Source organism: Hipposideros armiger, unplaced genomic scaffold (genome assembly GCF_001890085.2).
Source record: "Hipposideros armiger isolate ML-2016 unplaced genomic scaffold, ASM189008v1 scaffold_1114, whole genome shotgun sequence".
In the NCBI taxonomy this organism is placed as follows: domain Eukaryota; kingdom Metazoa; phylum Chordata; class Mammalia; order Chiroptera; family Hipposideridae; genus Hipposideros; species Hipposideros armiger.
This window is the reverse complement of record NW_017732464.1, coordinates 26,860-43,189: the sequence shown is the minus strand read 5'-3', so window position 1 is coordinate 43,189 and position 16,330 is coordinate 26,860. Positions and strand designations below refer to the sequence as shown.

The window sequence follows — 16,330 nt, the reverse complement described above, 5'->3', positions numbered from 1 at the left end:
CTACTTCACACAAAAGATGTCTAAAGGTGGGAAAAAAATGGTTAAAGAAGTAAACAAAGCAATATGATTTCAGATAGTGACATGCTCTGAAGAAAATAAAGCAGTGTAAGGTGATTAAAACAAACAAGGAGGCAGGAAGATGGTTTATAAAAGATAGGGTAATCAGGGAAGCATTTTCTGATAACAGGGGCAGTGCTAGCCAATATGGCATTCTGTGAAATTACAAAGACATCATTCTTCAAGACACTTTATCGCCACCTGCTGTAAAACTGTTATACTAAATATATAAATATGCAATGGCTACATTGCATAACTGTGCTTCCTTGCTAAAACATATGTGGAAAGCCCGTCTGAAAAGACAATCCAGAACAAATACTGGATAAAAAAGAGTGAGCTATGGGAATATGTGAAAGAAGTCTTCCAGGCAAAGAGAACAGCAAGTACAAAACTTTGAGTCAAGTAAAGCTTGATATACTCAAGAAGCAGAAAGTCAAAGAGGAGGGTGATGCCCATATCATGTAGAGCCTTGAGAGAGCTTTATATTCTATTCTAAGTTTGCGAGAATACTCTAGGAGAGTTTTAAGCAGGGAACTGTTAAAACCTGTTTTCTTTTTTCAAAAGGTAACTCTGGCAGAAAAAATGACTGTGGCAGCTTGGTGATAAACTTTAATGCAGTAAAATGAAATAAGGAAGACCTCTTAGGCTCTCATTTAACAGAAAATGGTGGCAGTTTGCATTAGGTTGATAGAGGTGGAAATGAAGAAAAGTGGTAAGATTTGGGATATATTATATAGCCGACTTGAAAGGATTTCCAATACATTAAATATACAAAGTAAAGAGAGGAATCAGAAATGGTCCTAACCTTAGTCAACTTTTGACCTTAGCTAGTGAGTCCCATTAACTGAGATGGGGAAGACCAGAGAAGAAGCAAATTTGAGGGATGAAGAACAGGGAGAAAACGTTTGCTTTGGTCATATTAATTCTGAAATACTCATTATAGCCAAGTAGAAATTTTAACAGGTAGTTGGACAAGCCAACTTAGAGCTCAGGAAATGGAGAAATAAACATGGGTGGAGCACTGAGAGGAATTCCATTATTTCGAGGTTTGAAAAAGGAGTAGTCACCAAAGGAGATTGTTCATAATCAACCAGGGAAGTAGGGAAAAACCAAGATGTGGTGTCTGCGAAGCCAAGAGAAGATGTCTTAAGAAGGATAAAGGACAGCGACATCAGCAAGACTGCCGAGTAAGATGTTTCCCACTCCTAGACCCCCATCAACAATTTAGAATCCATCCATGGACAAAGTGCCTGTGTGGGGGCTTTGAGATCCATCCAGCTAGAAGATTATGAAATCCCAATGCAGTCCAAGACCAAAGAGAGCTGTTTTGGGAAGACAGGTCCAAACCCTGGCAGCTGACTCACTGACCATGGTCCCAGCTACAGACCCAGAAACAGCTTCGGATCCCTCAGGACTTGGCTATGATCCCATTTAATTGGTCCTGTCACCAACCCACACACTAGGAGAATGGAGAGGAGCCAGGCCCACCTGTGCTTTGGGTAACAGGGACACTGATCTCAGTCCCAGCTGTAGACACTGAAGTTGCCTATTGAACTGGGTCCAGCCATGGTCCAGGACCCATCAGAGTGCAGATTCTGGGAGGACATCATGACTGGGCCCCAAACCATCCCAGCTGTAGTCCACAAACAGTTCTCTTGGCACAGGAACCCAGCAGATGACATTACTAACTGAGCACCCAGAGATCCTGATAGAGTCCTTTATTCGGCTCCAGTCCCTCTCAGCCCCAGTCCACAGCGGTACTGAAGCACAGGGACCTGCTGGGAGATACTCATGTCTGCCCTCAAACAATCCGGAAACAACTCCAGCCTCTCTACCGCAGTTAGAGCATTCCAGTTCACCAAGGGACCTGGCAGGAGACGTGCCATCCACACGTCTACAGAGTCAGGTCTGCAGACCTCAATCTTGACTGTAGAACCTGAAACAGCTCTGGGGCTCAGTTCCAGCCCCTCTCAGCAATGGTCCAGAGCCAGTCCTGCCGATCAAGGGACAAATTCAGTGTCTGGACAGGAGCCCTCCCAGGGACCTGGAGGGAACCACGTTCACCTGCACATCTGGTAATAGGCCCACTATCTGGAGCCCAACTGTGAACACTGTTGGGAGAACTGACCCTTGTCCCAACAACATCCTACTGAACAATGTACTGAAGGCAGTCCCATCTACCAAGGAACCAACAGGATCCACGCTAGCCCAAGCCCCTGGTAACTAGCCCGCCAACCTAGGATCCCATCACAGACCCAGCAGCACCTCATAACAGCTCCAAGCAAGCATGACTGCAACTCCAAAAGGTTAATCCCATGAGCCAGGGGACCCTACAGAAGGAGTTTACCAACTCAAACCAGTCTGTAGAGACTGGAAAAGGTGTGTACTCCTTCACATGCACAGGTATCCAGGCAAGCCTACATGTATCATGCAAATCAGGCAAATATGACACCACTAAAGGAAACTAATAAAGTTCTGGTAACCAACTCCAAAGAAATGGAAAAATGGAAAGCTATAATTCATCTGACAACTGATGTGCCTGACAATGAATTAAAAATAATCATCTTAACGAAACTCAATGAAACTCAAGAGAACAAAGATAGACAACTAAACAAAATGAGGAAAACAACACATGAACAAAATTACGAAGTTAATAAAGAAACAGACAACAAACAAACAAAAAATAGCAGAAATCCTGCAGCCAAAGAACACAATGACAGAACTGTAAAATTCAACAGGGAGATTCAACAACATACTTGATCATGCAAAAGAATCAGAGAACACAAACGCAAAGCATTTAAAATTAGCCAGTTATATTAATATTAGGCATTTTGTTGTAAAGGGAAGCAGAGAAATGACAATAGCTGGTTGGAAACAAGTTCAAAGAAGTTTTCTTAGGACTGGTGACAATGAGATATATGTTTGTATGCTGAAATAAATGATTGAGGCGAGACTGAAAAATCCATGATGTGAGAGACAGGGTAGATTACTGCTGAAGCAAAGTTCTTAAGTTGACAGTAGGGGATGAGTTTCAGAGGAAAGAGGACAAGTGGAAGAGTTGAGCTTAGATAAGAGCAAGGACAACGCATGCTTTACAAAAAAGCAGAAAGCAAAGTATATGGGTACATTGTAGACTGGTGTTTTCTCTGGCGACAAGATCAAGCAATTTTCTTGATCCTTTTTATTTTCTTAGTGAATCAAGGTTATGAGAATAAGGTAGGAAAGAGTGTTAGAAACTTATGGAGAAATACAGCAGTCATTTGGGTGTTTAGCAGAGTGATTTGATAGGGAACTGCAGTGGACTGCAGGACAGCCCACTAGAAAGCTGTGGTTATAAATTTAAAGGAAGAACAGTCAACACTACTGTCTTGTTTTTTCCAGCTCTATTACACAGGATATAGTTATCATACACCCATGTAACTCTTTTTTTTCCCAAGTCAAATACTACCAACTAAACCCTCAACAATCCTCTGAGCCCTGGTCTCTAGGACTCTCATACATCTTAGTCGCCGTATTTTGGTCCTGCTACAAATGTGCCAGTAGCCCTCTCTGAAAGGGTGTGCCAAGAAAAGAACACCTCTTTCTAGATACAATTAGTGAAGAAAACTGTGGACTATTATCTTCACTATTTGGGACACTGTAACATACGTACATTACATACATTAACTAAATGCCAGATGTGGCTAAAACTAAGTACTAACCAGAAGACCTATTTCCTATCCTTGCACTAAAATACTATATACACCTGACAAATACCTAATATCTAGCCCAATTCTTAAATCACATGTGAACTGGTCCTTTTCAAACATGGTAGCTTATAGCAAACAACTTTTCCTCCTTGGAGGGCTTCTTATTTGCACCTTTCATTGGTATTCTTTGAACTATTTGTTATAATTGTTTTTCTTTTGCATGTGTTTTGTCTCCCCAGTTGGAAGGTCAGCACTTCAAGAAGAAAAACTAGTATATTTCCAAGAACGCTCAATGTCATTAATCTTAGAAGACACATGCTATTTATTAGTTAACTACCCAGCCTTTTTCCCTAAGACCTCAGAAATCATGTTTACATATTTTCCTTCTTAATATTCTTATAAAAATTGCTATTCCATATTTGAAGTATTTTCATACATACTTGGTGTATCAGCACTTTCATCTCTAGGAGTGACTTGAAGCTGACAACAGCTATCAAACAGGAGAAAAATTAATAGGAAAAATCAGAAATCTCAAACAACCTGAACAAAGAAACATTAAGATAAGTTTCCCTTAGGGCCAGCCGAGTGGCTCAGTTGGTTAAGAGCTCACTCAAGAGTTTGAGCTCTGAGCAACCGCGGTTCGATGCACGGCCCAAGCTGAGCTGCTGCTGAGCTGCCAGCAGGATGGCTCAGCTAAAAAAATAAAGTAAAATAAAATAAAAGATAAGTTTCCCTTAAGTAATGTACATACTCTTTTGAAAACTGGATGATTTACATAATACTTCACTTCACTTTATTTTACATTAATCATCATAAAAATGTCCTTAAATTTCAACTACGTCCGAATTAGAATTCAAGTATTTCTAGTTTCAGTAAAGTGGAAAAAAGTATTAACGATTTCTCATTCCATTTAGAGAGTCTTATTTCAGCTGGATCACTCTCAAAGGTTTCAAATTCCTGACAAGTTATTTTTTTGTGTGCTTTTCTAGAAAAGATGGAGGGGACACTGAAGATCCTGCTCCAACTCCACTACAACCTATACACTATGTTCAGTGATTTTAAAAAAAACAATCTTTTCTTAAAAACCCTAAACAAACAAGGTAGTTACAAAAATAAAAATTAATAAGTATCATTAATATGTATACAAAACCTATAACTATAATTAATAAGAAAACAAATGTTAATATCACTTCTAATAACATTTTTTGTAAGTATTATTTAGGTGAATTAGATGTTGTCAACTATAAAAGTTTACCTGTTCAAGATGAGGATATCTAGCTTGAATATCATCAACAAACTCCTGTCCTTTCATGTGTATCAAGAACTGACACCTAAAACATAAAACAAAAATTCTTTTTAAAAATTGCTATATACTAAAAATATTGGGTTGTCGGAAAAGTCATGAAGCATTTCTGCAATGAAAAACATAGAAAAAATACGTCATGACTTTTCCAACAACCCAATGTAACCTGATCATTCTAGAAAAGTGATGTTCAAACTCTTAGGATGCCACAGTATAAACACTAAATCACATCCATAACAGGAACAAAATTCTCATAAAATACTACAGACTCTTACTTACTACTATGTGTTGATGCATTCTGATATTTTCTATTTAATTCCATTAATATAGTAACAATAAAAGGGTTTAGACCTACAAAGGAGCACAAGCTGAGGCTTGAAAAATGCTGTTCTACATAATTTACTTTTGAGGTATAACAAGTTTCAGAAACTATAATTTGGTATTCCTAAAACATGATCTTCACAATATAATTACTGCTAATTTTTCTCCAGTGTCCACTCTTCCATTAAATTTGAAGCACAAACCCTCTCTACAAAAAATACTGAATCACATCTATACATAATGTGACCATGTTTCCCAAAAACCTGTTTTCAAACTACTAGGGCTTCTCAAAGGTGTTCCAGGAAGTTCAAATCATATCTGTTTCCAATTCATTCCTTGTGTTTTTCAACAAATGGTGCTACACAACTAGATATCCATGTGCAAAAAATCAATGAAGCTCGATCTACGCCCATACTGTATACAAAAATAAACTAAAAATGAATCATACACATAAATGTAAACTAATGATTCGTAGAACACATAGGCCGAAATCTTTTTGTCAGTTTAGGTATAGTACAATCCATAAAAGACAAAATTGATAAATGGACATCATGAAAATTAAAAACTTCTGGGCACCCAGTTCGTTTAGTTGGTTAGACCACAGTGCTCCGAACACCAAGGTTGCCAGTTCGATTCCCACATGGGCCAGTGAACTGCGCCCTCCACAACTAGACTGAAAACAATGACTTGACTTGGAGCTGATGGGTCCTGGAAAAACACACTGTTCCCCAATAAAATTAAAAAGAAATTAAAAACTTCTGCTCCTCAAAGTCACTGTTAAGAAAATGAAAAAAGCCACAGATCGAAAGTTTGCAAAACATATCTGATAAAGGACTGTATCCAGAGGACATTACAAACTTGCAAAACTTAATAATTAAAAAAAGAGAAAACTTAAAAATGGGTAGAAGATTTCAACAGACACTTCACCAAAGATGTATAGATGGTAAATAAATAACACACACTGATTAATCATTAAGGAAATACAAACTGAAATCACAGTGAAATACCACTACGTAGCACAGCGGTTCTCAACCTTCCTAATGCCACGACTCCTTAATACAGTTCCTTATGTTGTGGTGACCCCCAACCATAAAATTTTCGTTGCTACTCTATAACTGTAATTTTGCTACTGTTATGAGTCATAATGTAAATATCTTTTTGTTTTCTGATGGTCTTACACGACCCCTGTGAAAGGGTCGTTCGACCCCCAAAGGGGTCGCGACCCACAGGTTGAGAACCGCTTGTGTAGCATCTATTAGAATGGCTAAAATAAAAATAGATTGATAATACCGAATGTTGTTAAAAATGTGAAACACCTGTAGGTCTCAAACATTGCCAGTGGGATTTTAACATTTTAAGTGGTACAGCCATGTCAGAAGACAATTTGGCAGTTGCTTATAAAGTTAAAAGAAAAACTTCCCATACAACCCACCAATAACACTTGTATTTACCCAAGAAAAATGAAAACATGTGTCCATAAATGTTTAGTAATGTTTAGAGTGGCTTTATTCATTATTTCTCCTAACTGGAAACAACCCAAATGTCCTTCAACTGGTGAATGGGTAGAATTAGTAAAAATTATATAAGCATGTTCAAAACTCAAGTTTATCACCCAAATTACACAGCTAGTTGTCATTGTGTATTCATTTTCATATAGTTTTATTTTCTTCTGAGACTGATCAATTTATATTCATAATGATTAAAGACAGGAAATATAAGAAACTGTGAAAACCCCATACTGTACCCTCCTTTGATAAAGTCCATGAGGACAGCAATTTTTGTGTCTTATTCACTGTTACACTGGGGTGTTGGAAAAGTCATGACATATTTTTTCTGTTTTTCGTTGCAAAAATGCATCATGACTTTTCCGATAACCCAATATATCCCCAGCATCTAAAATAGTATTCAGGAGCCAGCCGAGAGACTCGTTGGTTAACAGTTGGCTTGGGAGCGCAAGTTCTGAGCAGCAGGGCCGCGGGTTTGGATCCCACATGGGCCAATGACGCTGCGCCCTCTACAACCCAGATGGTGAAAAACACTCGACCTGGAGCTGGGCTGCCGTGAGTCGCCGGTGATGGCGTAGGCTGCAGTGGGCTTCCAAAGCTATCGTGAGTGGCCGGCAGCCGACGTGAGCTGCTGTCCAATGACCGGCGACCGATCTGCCTCAGCAGGAAAAGAGGGCAATGATAATACCAACATGGGCCAGTGAAGCGACATCCTCCACAATTAGACTGAAGAACAAAAGGACAGCAACTTATCTGTTCCCCTTCCCTGATTCCCCAACTCTGTTCCTTCCCCCAATTTGCAAATAAAATCTCTAAAAACTAAATAGATAAAAATTTAAAATAGTATTCAGTAGGCACCCAAATATTTGATAAATGAATGGTGTTAAAATATAGTGATAATGATTATCCATTTTGGTTTTCCATTTACTAATATTAAAGATTATGCACAATTGAAATTTGTTTTCAGAACTATTTATAAAAAGCACCCCTAAGCCTTTTCTCTTACTTATTTAAAGTGAAACACAAATTACAGAAATAAACCAAGATTTTGTTTTGTTTTATAAAAGACAAAATGCAGCAATTCAAATGCTGGAATTGGAAAGCTGTTTTTGCCTTTTTCATACAGTATTAGTTAAATTTCAAATTATATGTACACAACCCCATAGAACCAAACATAATTAAATCATTTAAAGTTCTGACAATAAAACATGCTTTTTCCTACATAAATTATTTAAACAAAATATACGTCATGTTTCAGTCAGAAAGTCAAAATTGACCTTGATATATTATGAATATTAAAGACATAATTTTAAAACACAACTTTTCACAATGTACTCATCCATAACAATATTTATTGGTGTAATGTTTTTAAATCATACAAAAAGACAAAAGGGTTTTTCAATTTCCTGAAGAGGTTCAAGAGACTCATTACTGTGAAAGGCATTCACAGGTCAAAACATTATGTATATTAAGTAATTCCACTTATAAGTACCTAAAGTAGTCAAATTCATAGACAGTATAATGGTGGTTGCCAGGGGATGAGGGGACCGGGTAATGGTGAGTTAGTGTAATGAGTGCAAGATTCCGTTTGGGAAAACAAAAAAGTTTTGGAAATGGATGGTGGCAATGACTGAGAAACAATGTGAATGTACTTATTAATGCCACAGAACTGTATACTTAAAAATGATTGAAATGGTAAATTTTGTTATATATATTTTACCACAATCAATAAAAAATTATCAGTCCAACCACTTCCCTTTACAGAAGAGGAAAAAGACTCAGACATTACACAACTTGTCCATGTTCACATAGCTATTCAGTAACAAAAACAATTAATTTCAAATTCTATTTCTACTAACAACACAGCCTCTAAATTCTTTCTAAAAATAGGAGATACTGTTACAGAGTGACTAAAAGGAGATGGCATATCACAAGATAAAACTGTACATACAGAAAAAAAAATGTATAATTCTAATCAGACTTAACAGATATTATATGCATTTTTACATTTATATTATTTTATGTCTCTTCTTGTTTTCCTTTTCCCTTAACTTGAACTTATATTCTTTTTGTTCTATTTTAAGTATCTTTGTAATCCTTAAGTCTTCTTTACAGCACAAAGGGAAACATATAAATGAAATGTATGGCCATAATTGTAAACGAGTCAAGTTAAACTATATCCTAAATACATGGCTTCCAAAAGGAGAAAAGTGCACAAAACATTCTACCACCTTTTCCATCAAAATAAAGTTCAAATTTGGTGTTTTCAAGGGCTAATTCCCCAATGGTATAAGAGAAGCTTTGTTACACTGAGATGTAAACTGAACCATGAAAAAGCATGCCTATTTCTGTAAGCAGTTTTGTGTAGGAATACCTTTAAAAACAATTACCTTGGAAACCACTTGGCATGTTCTACCCATGGGTCATCTCCAGATTCCCAACACCTTAAACCACCATCACAACAGAAGCATTTGACATCATCGTTGCAACCTTAGAAAGCAGAAGCTTAAACTGAATACACATTCTAAAATGTAAATCAAAATAAACAGGATAAAATGTAGAGCTAAGTATTAGTTTCTTACCCACATAACAGAAACCAGCACTTGCAAGCTGCTCAGGCTGAACTAGAACACTAGATGGCCAGCCCATAAATGTTCTCAGTCGAGCTGCATGTGTCTGCATGCTTAAATTTGAAACGCTAAACCTCAGCGTTTCTAGAGAATTTTCCAAAAATGGACAGTTGGGGAAAAGTCTCCGGTGCTCTGACATTGCATGGTCCTTTGATTCCCAGTTAGAGTCCCACCACAGGCGAAGCACGCTACCCTATCTCCAGGTCCTATGTAATAAAAACCAGCTCTTGCCAATTCTGATGGTGACAAAAAGCTTAACGGCCACATATGGTAAGTAAGAAATCTGGCTTCTTCAGTACTCATTGCATAACTGTAGGGGTTAGTCCTCAATGGGGATAAGTCTTCAACTGTTCAAGAAAGAACAGGGTTTGGTGAAAGGTTGGAAGAAGAACCACTCAATGAGCCACTATGTTCCAAAGTGGGAGATAATGATGTGTAAAACTGTTTCTCACCTGAGAAGTATTCTCAAAGGTAGATTCCAAATTAGTAACAGAAGCCAGATTTGAAATGAAGCTACAGCTAGGATACAACTTTTTATGCTTTTCAATAGGATTGTCTCCTTCTTTCCAGTTATCCAGCATCAGGCCACAACAGAAGCATCTGACTTTGTCATTCACACCAGTGTTATAAAAGCCAGCACGAGCAAGACTCCTTTCTGAGATCACAGGAACACCAGTGGGGAAAGTTGAATATGGAGACATTCTGCACAGTTCACATGAAAAGTCATATTCCATTTTGTATTTGTTGCCGATTGTCCAATTTGACAAGATCATGCTATCTTCCATTATACTCTTAATATTTTGATACAAGGTACCTGCAACAAGTCATTGGGAGGTAGTTTTGTGCATGAGTGATTTTACTTTTTGATGAAATCTCTCATTTCTTCATACTAAATTAGATTTTTACTATAAAAACTATCAAATGATAGACTCCTACTTATGTAAAATTCACCAGACCTTTACTAGATTTACACCTGAGTTTACACTCAGGTAGAATGAATATCCCTTATAAATTACCTAGATATTTTTTAGTACTCTTTGGGATTATAGTAACTCTTACAGGTAATTCAAGTGTTATTTGCTCATTATTTGGTGTAATACTAACCTATGGCCTAAATGACATTGACATACTTATGAAAATGTTAAAACTACTGCCTTTTCAAGGTTTATATTCCCAAAATTCTAAACAACTATAGAATATCTAAATTATACCTTTAGTTTGCTTTTGGTTAAAAGCTACAAAGCCTGGCTATCAAGCCAATTATTGATTATGCTACAAGAGGAAAAACTATAAGCAGGCTTCTTGCCCTACAAGTACTTTAATATGATTATTTAAAAAAATCTTTAGTCTAGTAAACAAGAAGAATTAAAGTCTTCATTGGTCACATTATCTAAAGGCTAATTTAACACAGGTTATCATCATAGTATTTACTTAAATGGATTATATTAGTTTCAGCTAACAATTTTTGGGGGCAGGTAACACCCACAAACTTTGTTGAACCTATGCCTGTTATAGTATGCATATGATGTCAAATAAATTTAACATACACAAACTGCTAATTTTTCCATGTTTTTAAATTATTGTCTATATGTGTCCATTTCCAGCAGCATCGTTTAGTTGTCTTTCTTCCTAGCTTTGCATGTCACCTTATTATACTTGATCAGTTGAAGGATTTTCTCCATAAACTTAACTATAGGCTTGTCAAAAAGTCATGATGTATTTTTTCTTTGTTTTTCAAAGGTAATTTATTCATATAAAGAACAAAGATCAATCAATGATATATTGCCCGTTTTGTTCGATAACTTTTTGCCATCTTTCAGTGAGTTTCATAATTCCTCGTTCATAGAAGGACCTGTCTTTATTTGCGAAAAACTGAACAAGATGCTGATGTACAGCCTCATCTGAATTGAAAGTTATACCACGCAAGGAATTCTGAAGAGAGCGAAACAAGTGGAAGTCTGATGGCGCAAGGTCAGGTGAGTATGGTGGGTGTGGCAACACATCCCATCCAAGCTCCAGCAATTTTTGACGGGTGATCAAACTTGTGTGTAGTCTTGCGTTGTCGTGATGGAACACAACACCTTTACGATTAATGAGCTCTGGACGTTTCTGAATGATGGATTCGTTCAAACTGTCCAATTGCCGACAGTACACATTCGAATTGATTGTTTGGTTCCTTGGCAGGAGCTCGAAAAACACGACACCTTTAAAATCCCACCACACTGAGAGCATAACCTTCCTCTGAATAATGTCTGCTTTTGATGTTGTTTGGGGCGAATCATCATGTTGGGACCAAGACCATTTGCGCACCACATTGTTGTAAACAATCCACTTCTCATCACCAGTTATCAGTCGCATCAAAAAAGGATCGTTTTCCTCACGCTTAATGAGCATATCACAGATGTTTATACGTGCCGTCAAATGAACTTCTTTGAGGTCATGAGGAACCCAATGATCGAGCTTCCTTACGTATCCCAGCTTCTTCAGGTGGTCGTGAACGCTTGAATGATGGATGTTCAACGTTTCTGCAATCTCTCGTGTCGTGTAACGTGGGTTTGACTCTATCAATGCCTTTATTTTATCATCATCAACCTCGGTGGGCCTCCCTGACCGAGGAGCATTGTTGAAATCAAAATCACCAGCACGGAATTTCGTGAACCATCTTTGGCACTGACGTACTTGTAGAGCACTGTGCCCGTAAACTTTACGCAACTTTTCACAAGCTTGACGTGCGTTCTTCCCTTTACGGAAGTAAAACAGTAAAATATGGCGAAAATGTGCAGTATGGTCTTCCATCTTCAACTTGTTGTAGAATCTCCAAAACTCAACCAAATCACTCAATTTTTTTTTAGAATGAATGTAGAATGTCAACTGTCAAATAACATAGCAATAACATAGATGCGAATGATTCTAGCGCTTCCAAAACTGAACTAGCACCATCTGTTGCAAAAATGCTTCATAATTTTTCCAACAACCTAAAAGTTAACCATAACGTTTCCACAGCAGAAACTTTCTACACTGCATTTAAAAATTAACCTGTCTTTCATTTAAGGATTATGCACCTACAATACCATTCATTTTGTATTTAAAGATAAATCAATTTATCAAGATACTGCTTGTCCTTTTCAGTGTTATCACAAGTGTCTAATAAACTATTGTATTACCAACAAAATTACTGCTTTGCATAATGTACCAGTAATTAACCCTACTAGCCTTCTTTCTGAAAACCCTTCATATTTAAAAAACGTAATTCATACACAAAATACACGCCACAGAATTCATACTCTAGCCTTTATAAAATTTCTAGGTCTCCATAATGGGATTTATTACTGCAGCAGAAAAAAATGAGAGGAAAAAAGTAGTCTCTTCGGGGTTATAAATCTGAAACAAAAACAAAAACAAGAAGCTATTTTAGAAAACTGTATTTTCATGGTAAATAGAATTTATAGACTTGAATATAGTAAGAAAAGCCGAAAAATGACTTAAGTTTTCAATAATACATCTTAATTCCAGCAATTTGTCCCAAAAACATTCTAATTGGAAAAGTTTTTAATTAAAATAAATGCAATATATATACGCCCCTTAGGACTAAATATATTTATATTTACACACATATACATATATGTTTATACATATATATTTTATTTGAAACATACAACTTTGAACAGATGGAGATTTCCTGATAGGAAAATATTTTGTCGTTGGTCTCCTCCCCTTTTCTGGTGACTTTAATATTAAGACTAAGTCTCTGGCTGTTAGCTAGAGGCAAAAGGGGATACTGGTGAAGGACTACATCCTATCAGCAACAGTACAACAGTAATTAGTAACATTATTTTTTAACGGCGTCTACAGGAGGAGGCAAACTGACCAGTAACAGTAAAATGCATCAGAAACTCATTAACATAAATTCTTAAACTCTACAATTCCCTTCCAATTCCAAAGAAACCACCACAGAAAGCACCTCGAAAACAAAAATGTAGCACAATGGCCTTGGGAATGCAACCACGTGACTAAATGCTTTCGTTACACCAGGACTTGACATCCTATCTTTAAATTATAATTTTTTTGTCTACAAGCACCGTCCTGTAGATTTTACCCTCTTGATGCAAACTGTAGCTGATGCGGAGATAGGCTGGAAGGGAAAAGGAGAGCAACTACAAGGATTTACCCATTAATTTCCTGGAGTTATTTCTCACAGCACACAATAGGCTACTAAAGTGGCGGAAGGCAGTGGAAACTATGTTAAATACAAGATCTCGCCGCCACAGAACTGTCTTCGTTTCAACAAATTAAAGGAATACCGAGGCTAAATTGAAAGCCCTGCAATCACTCTTAAAGAGAAAACATCTTGGTCCAAGTCCAAGGGCCGGAAAAGTGGGCAGCGGCCAAGCAGGCATGCAAACAGGTTAATTTTTAACAATTATTTTCGATTACGAGTCTTGGAGTTGGAACTTCTGAATTAAATAAAAGCTCCGCGAGAGCAGAAGCTCACTGCGCCCCTCGATCCCCCGGCCGCAGGGCCCTAGCTAGGCCCTGTCTTTCCTCGGCCCGCCTCAGCTTCTGGGAAGGGAAGTGGGCCCCGCGGGCCCGCGCGCCCCAACCCGCCTCGCGCCGCTAGGGCCGGGAAGTAGCTGCACTCACCTCGGAGCAGGCGCAGCTCACACGGAAACGGCGCGGCTGCAAGGCGGCTTCCTCACACCCGACAGCAACGGCGCGGACGAAAGATGTAGCCCAGCCGGCTCCGGATCAGCTATCCCGAAGCCCCCAGCGCTGGCAGGGACGCCGCCGACGCATGGTGACGTCATCACGCCTATCCGGGGGCTGCGTCGCCGCCACTCGAGGGCGCCGCGGAGCCTACGGTCGGAGGAAGGACCCGCCGCGCTTTGAGAGGCAGGCAGTTGGTCAGCCCGCGGGACGGGACCAGGCGGCTTCAATCAGCGAGGCGTTTTCCATTTTAAATCTCGCGGTTTGAGTACTTTTGACCCTTCCTTCTCTCTCTCTGTCCCTAACATTCTCCCGAGGGGAACGTGGCAAACCGTGAGCCGAAGAGTTTGAATCTTGGGGAACCCTGGGGAAACACCCGTGCGCGGGTGGTTTTGCGCCTCTTCTTCGCGTCACCTCAGTTATTTGATCCCACTCCTGGCCACATTCCTCTAGTGTGACGCTTCCCGTGGTCCTAGATGACTGCATTTCAGGATGGACTCAACCTAGTACCGTTTTTGCTTCAACTAAGTAAACAATTGTAACCGTTTAAAACAGTTGTAACCGTTTTTCCTCGGAGCGCAGCTGCCTAACATAAATATTCACAGCTGGTGGTGGAAATGGAAAAAAGCAAAGTGTAAGAACAGCATCAGATTAACTTTGAAATGTTGATTTTATAATCTCTTGGGGATTATATTATAAATAGGTCTTTTCTAATCAACCAGTATGTCTTTGATTTTTAAACTTGTTTTTTTAACTTTGTTTTTCTGTTCTGGAGACATATGCACTAACGAAAAAGTGTCCTTAATTTCAAAAGCTCATCGCTAGCGACGTGAATGGTATTTCAGACAGTCTTCACTCCCTATTTTTTCTGAATGGGACTAAAATAAACAGTATACATTTATATATGTGTGTATACATTAAATCGTACGTGAACCACAAAGGAGCCGATTTATCAGTGACGTTTTAAATAGTTTAGTTAACTGATAGAAAATTGCAAATAAGAACTCTTGGTGTTACATTTTGTCTCCCTCCCCCACCCCCCTATCCCTATCCCCATCCACTAGTGCCAAGAAAGCAGTGACATGCAGTAAAAGTTGTATTGCAGGAGCGAATTTCTTAATTTATGTTCTGTGAAGATACTCTGTCAATGAAATCAGATGCTTTTTCTCAGGGGAACTCCAGTGGGCAAACATTCCAAAAACTTCCAAGTAACAAGCCACTTAATTAGGCATTTGGGGAATTCCAAGTCCCTGAACCATTTCCCATTTCCTGTCCCTGTTATTTCTGCCTGCCAGTCAGTCACAAAACAGGAGGTCTTGTCCAACGTTAATAGTAAAAAGAAATATTCATAACAGTTTGTGATACAGAGAAAAGAAATGCCATTGGCTCCCAATGACTAAAAACATTCAAATATGCACAAGAGTTTGCTAGTAGTTCAGTATTTAGTTCAAGTCAGTATTTCTTGGAAAGCTACAGAACCTTCCTTATATACATGGGAAATACATATAGCAAGAATTGTTCATTCCGAATTCAAGTTTTTTCTCTTTTTCAGTTCTTGTCCAGACAAAAAAATAAGATAATGAGTATACTTTAATATAGGAGACAATTAGAATTTAAGGAACTCAAAGGCCTTAGATATTTTTCCCAAAAATGTATGCAATAACATTCGGGTGTAATAAATACTACTCTATGACTAATCATGTATAACCTTGTAGTTTGGTGTTAAATTTATTCAGTTAATCTTTTTCATATTTTCAGTGTACTCAAACTCAGCAAATCTAGCTAGTGATTTTTAAAAATAAGGTACATATATGTCTGCCAAGGTTGCCATCCTAACACTTTTCACATACATGTACGAAAAATATTTATAGGCTACAAGACAATTTTAACAAAGAAAAGACTGAAGGGACTTGTCCACCAGATAACAAATTGTATAATAAAGCAACAGTAATTAAGACAGTATTGTATTACAAAAGAATGTACAAATAAAAAACAGAACAAGAGGGCTGGCAGAGTGGCTCAGTTGGTTAAGAGGGCGAGCTCTCAGCAACAGGGTCACTGGTTCAATTCCCACATGGCCAGTGACTGCACCGGAGCTGAGCTGTGAACAGGTGGCAGGAT

At 38.2% G+C, this 16,330-nt stretch overlaps 1 protein-coding gene and 1 long non-coding RNA gene across 2 annotated transcripts in view; both read right to left on the bottom strand.

Annotated features, from left to right (window-relative positions):
* Positions 1–11,285, bottom strand: part of LOC109376360 (putative inhibitor of apoptosis) — a 20,150-nt gene extending 8,865 nt beyond the window's left edge. Inside the window, 6 exon segments of the mRNA XM_019632266.1 lie at positions 4,216–4,236; positions 5,002–5,077; positions 9,266–9,365; positions 9,458–9,670; positions 9,673–9,936; positions 9,939–11,285. Coding sequence (XP_019487811.1) covers positions 4,216–4,236; positions 5,002–5,077; positions 9,266–9,365; positions 9,458–9,670; positions 9,673–9,936; positions 9,939–10,290 — 1,026 coding nt within the window. The 5' untranslated portion in view covers positions 10,291–11,285.
* A 1,511-nt stretch (positions 11,286–12,796) lies between these two features.
* Positions 12,797–15,903, bottom strand: LOC109376367 (uncharacterized). Its single transcript, XR_002122728.1, has 2 exons — positions 14,147–15,903; positions 12,797–12,886 (listed from the first exon to the last, which is right to left on the bottom strand). It is a non-coding gene; the product is annotated as an uncharacterized LOC109376367 (long non-coding RNA).
* Positions 15,904–16,330: the final 427 nt, after the last annotated feature.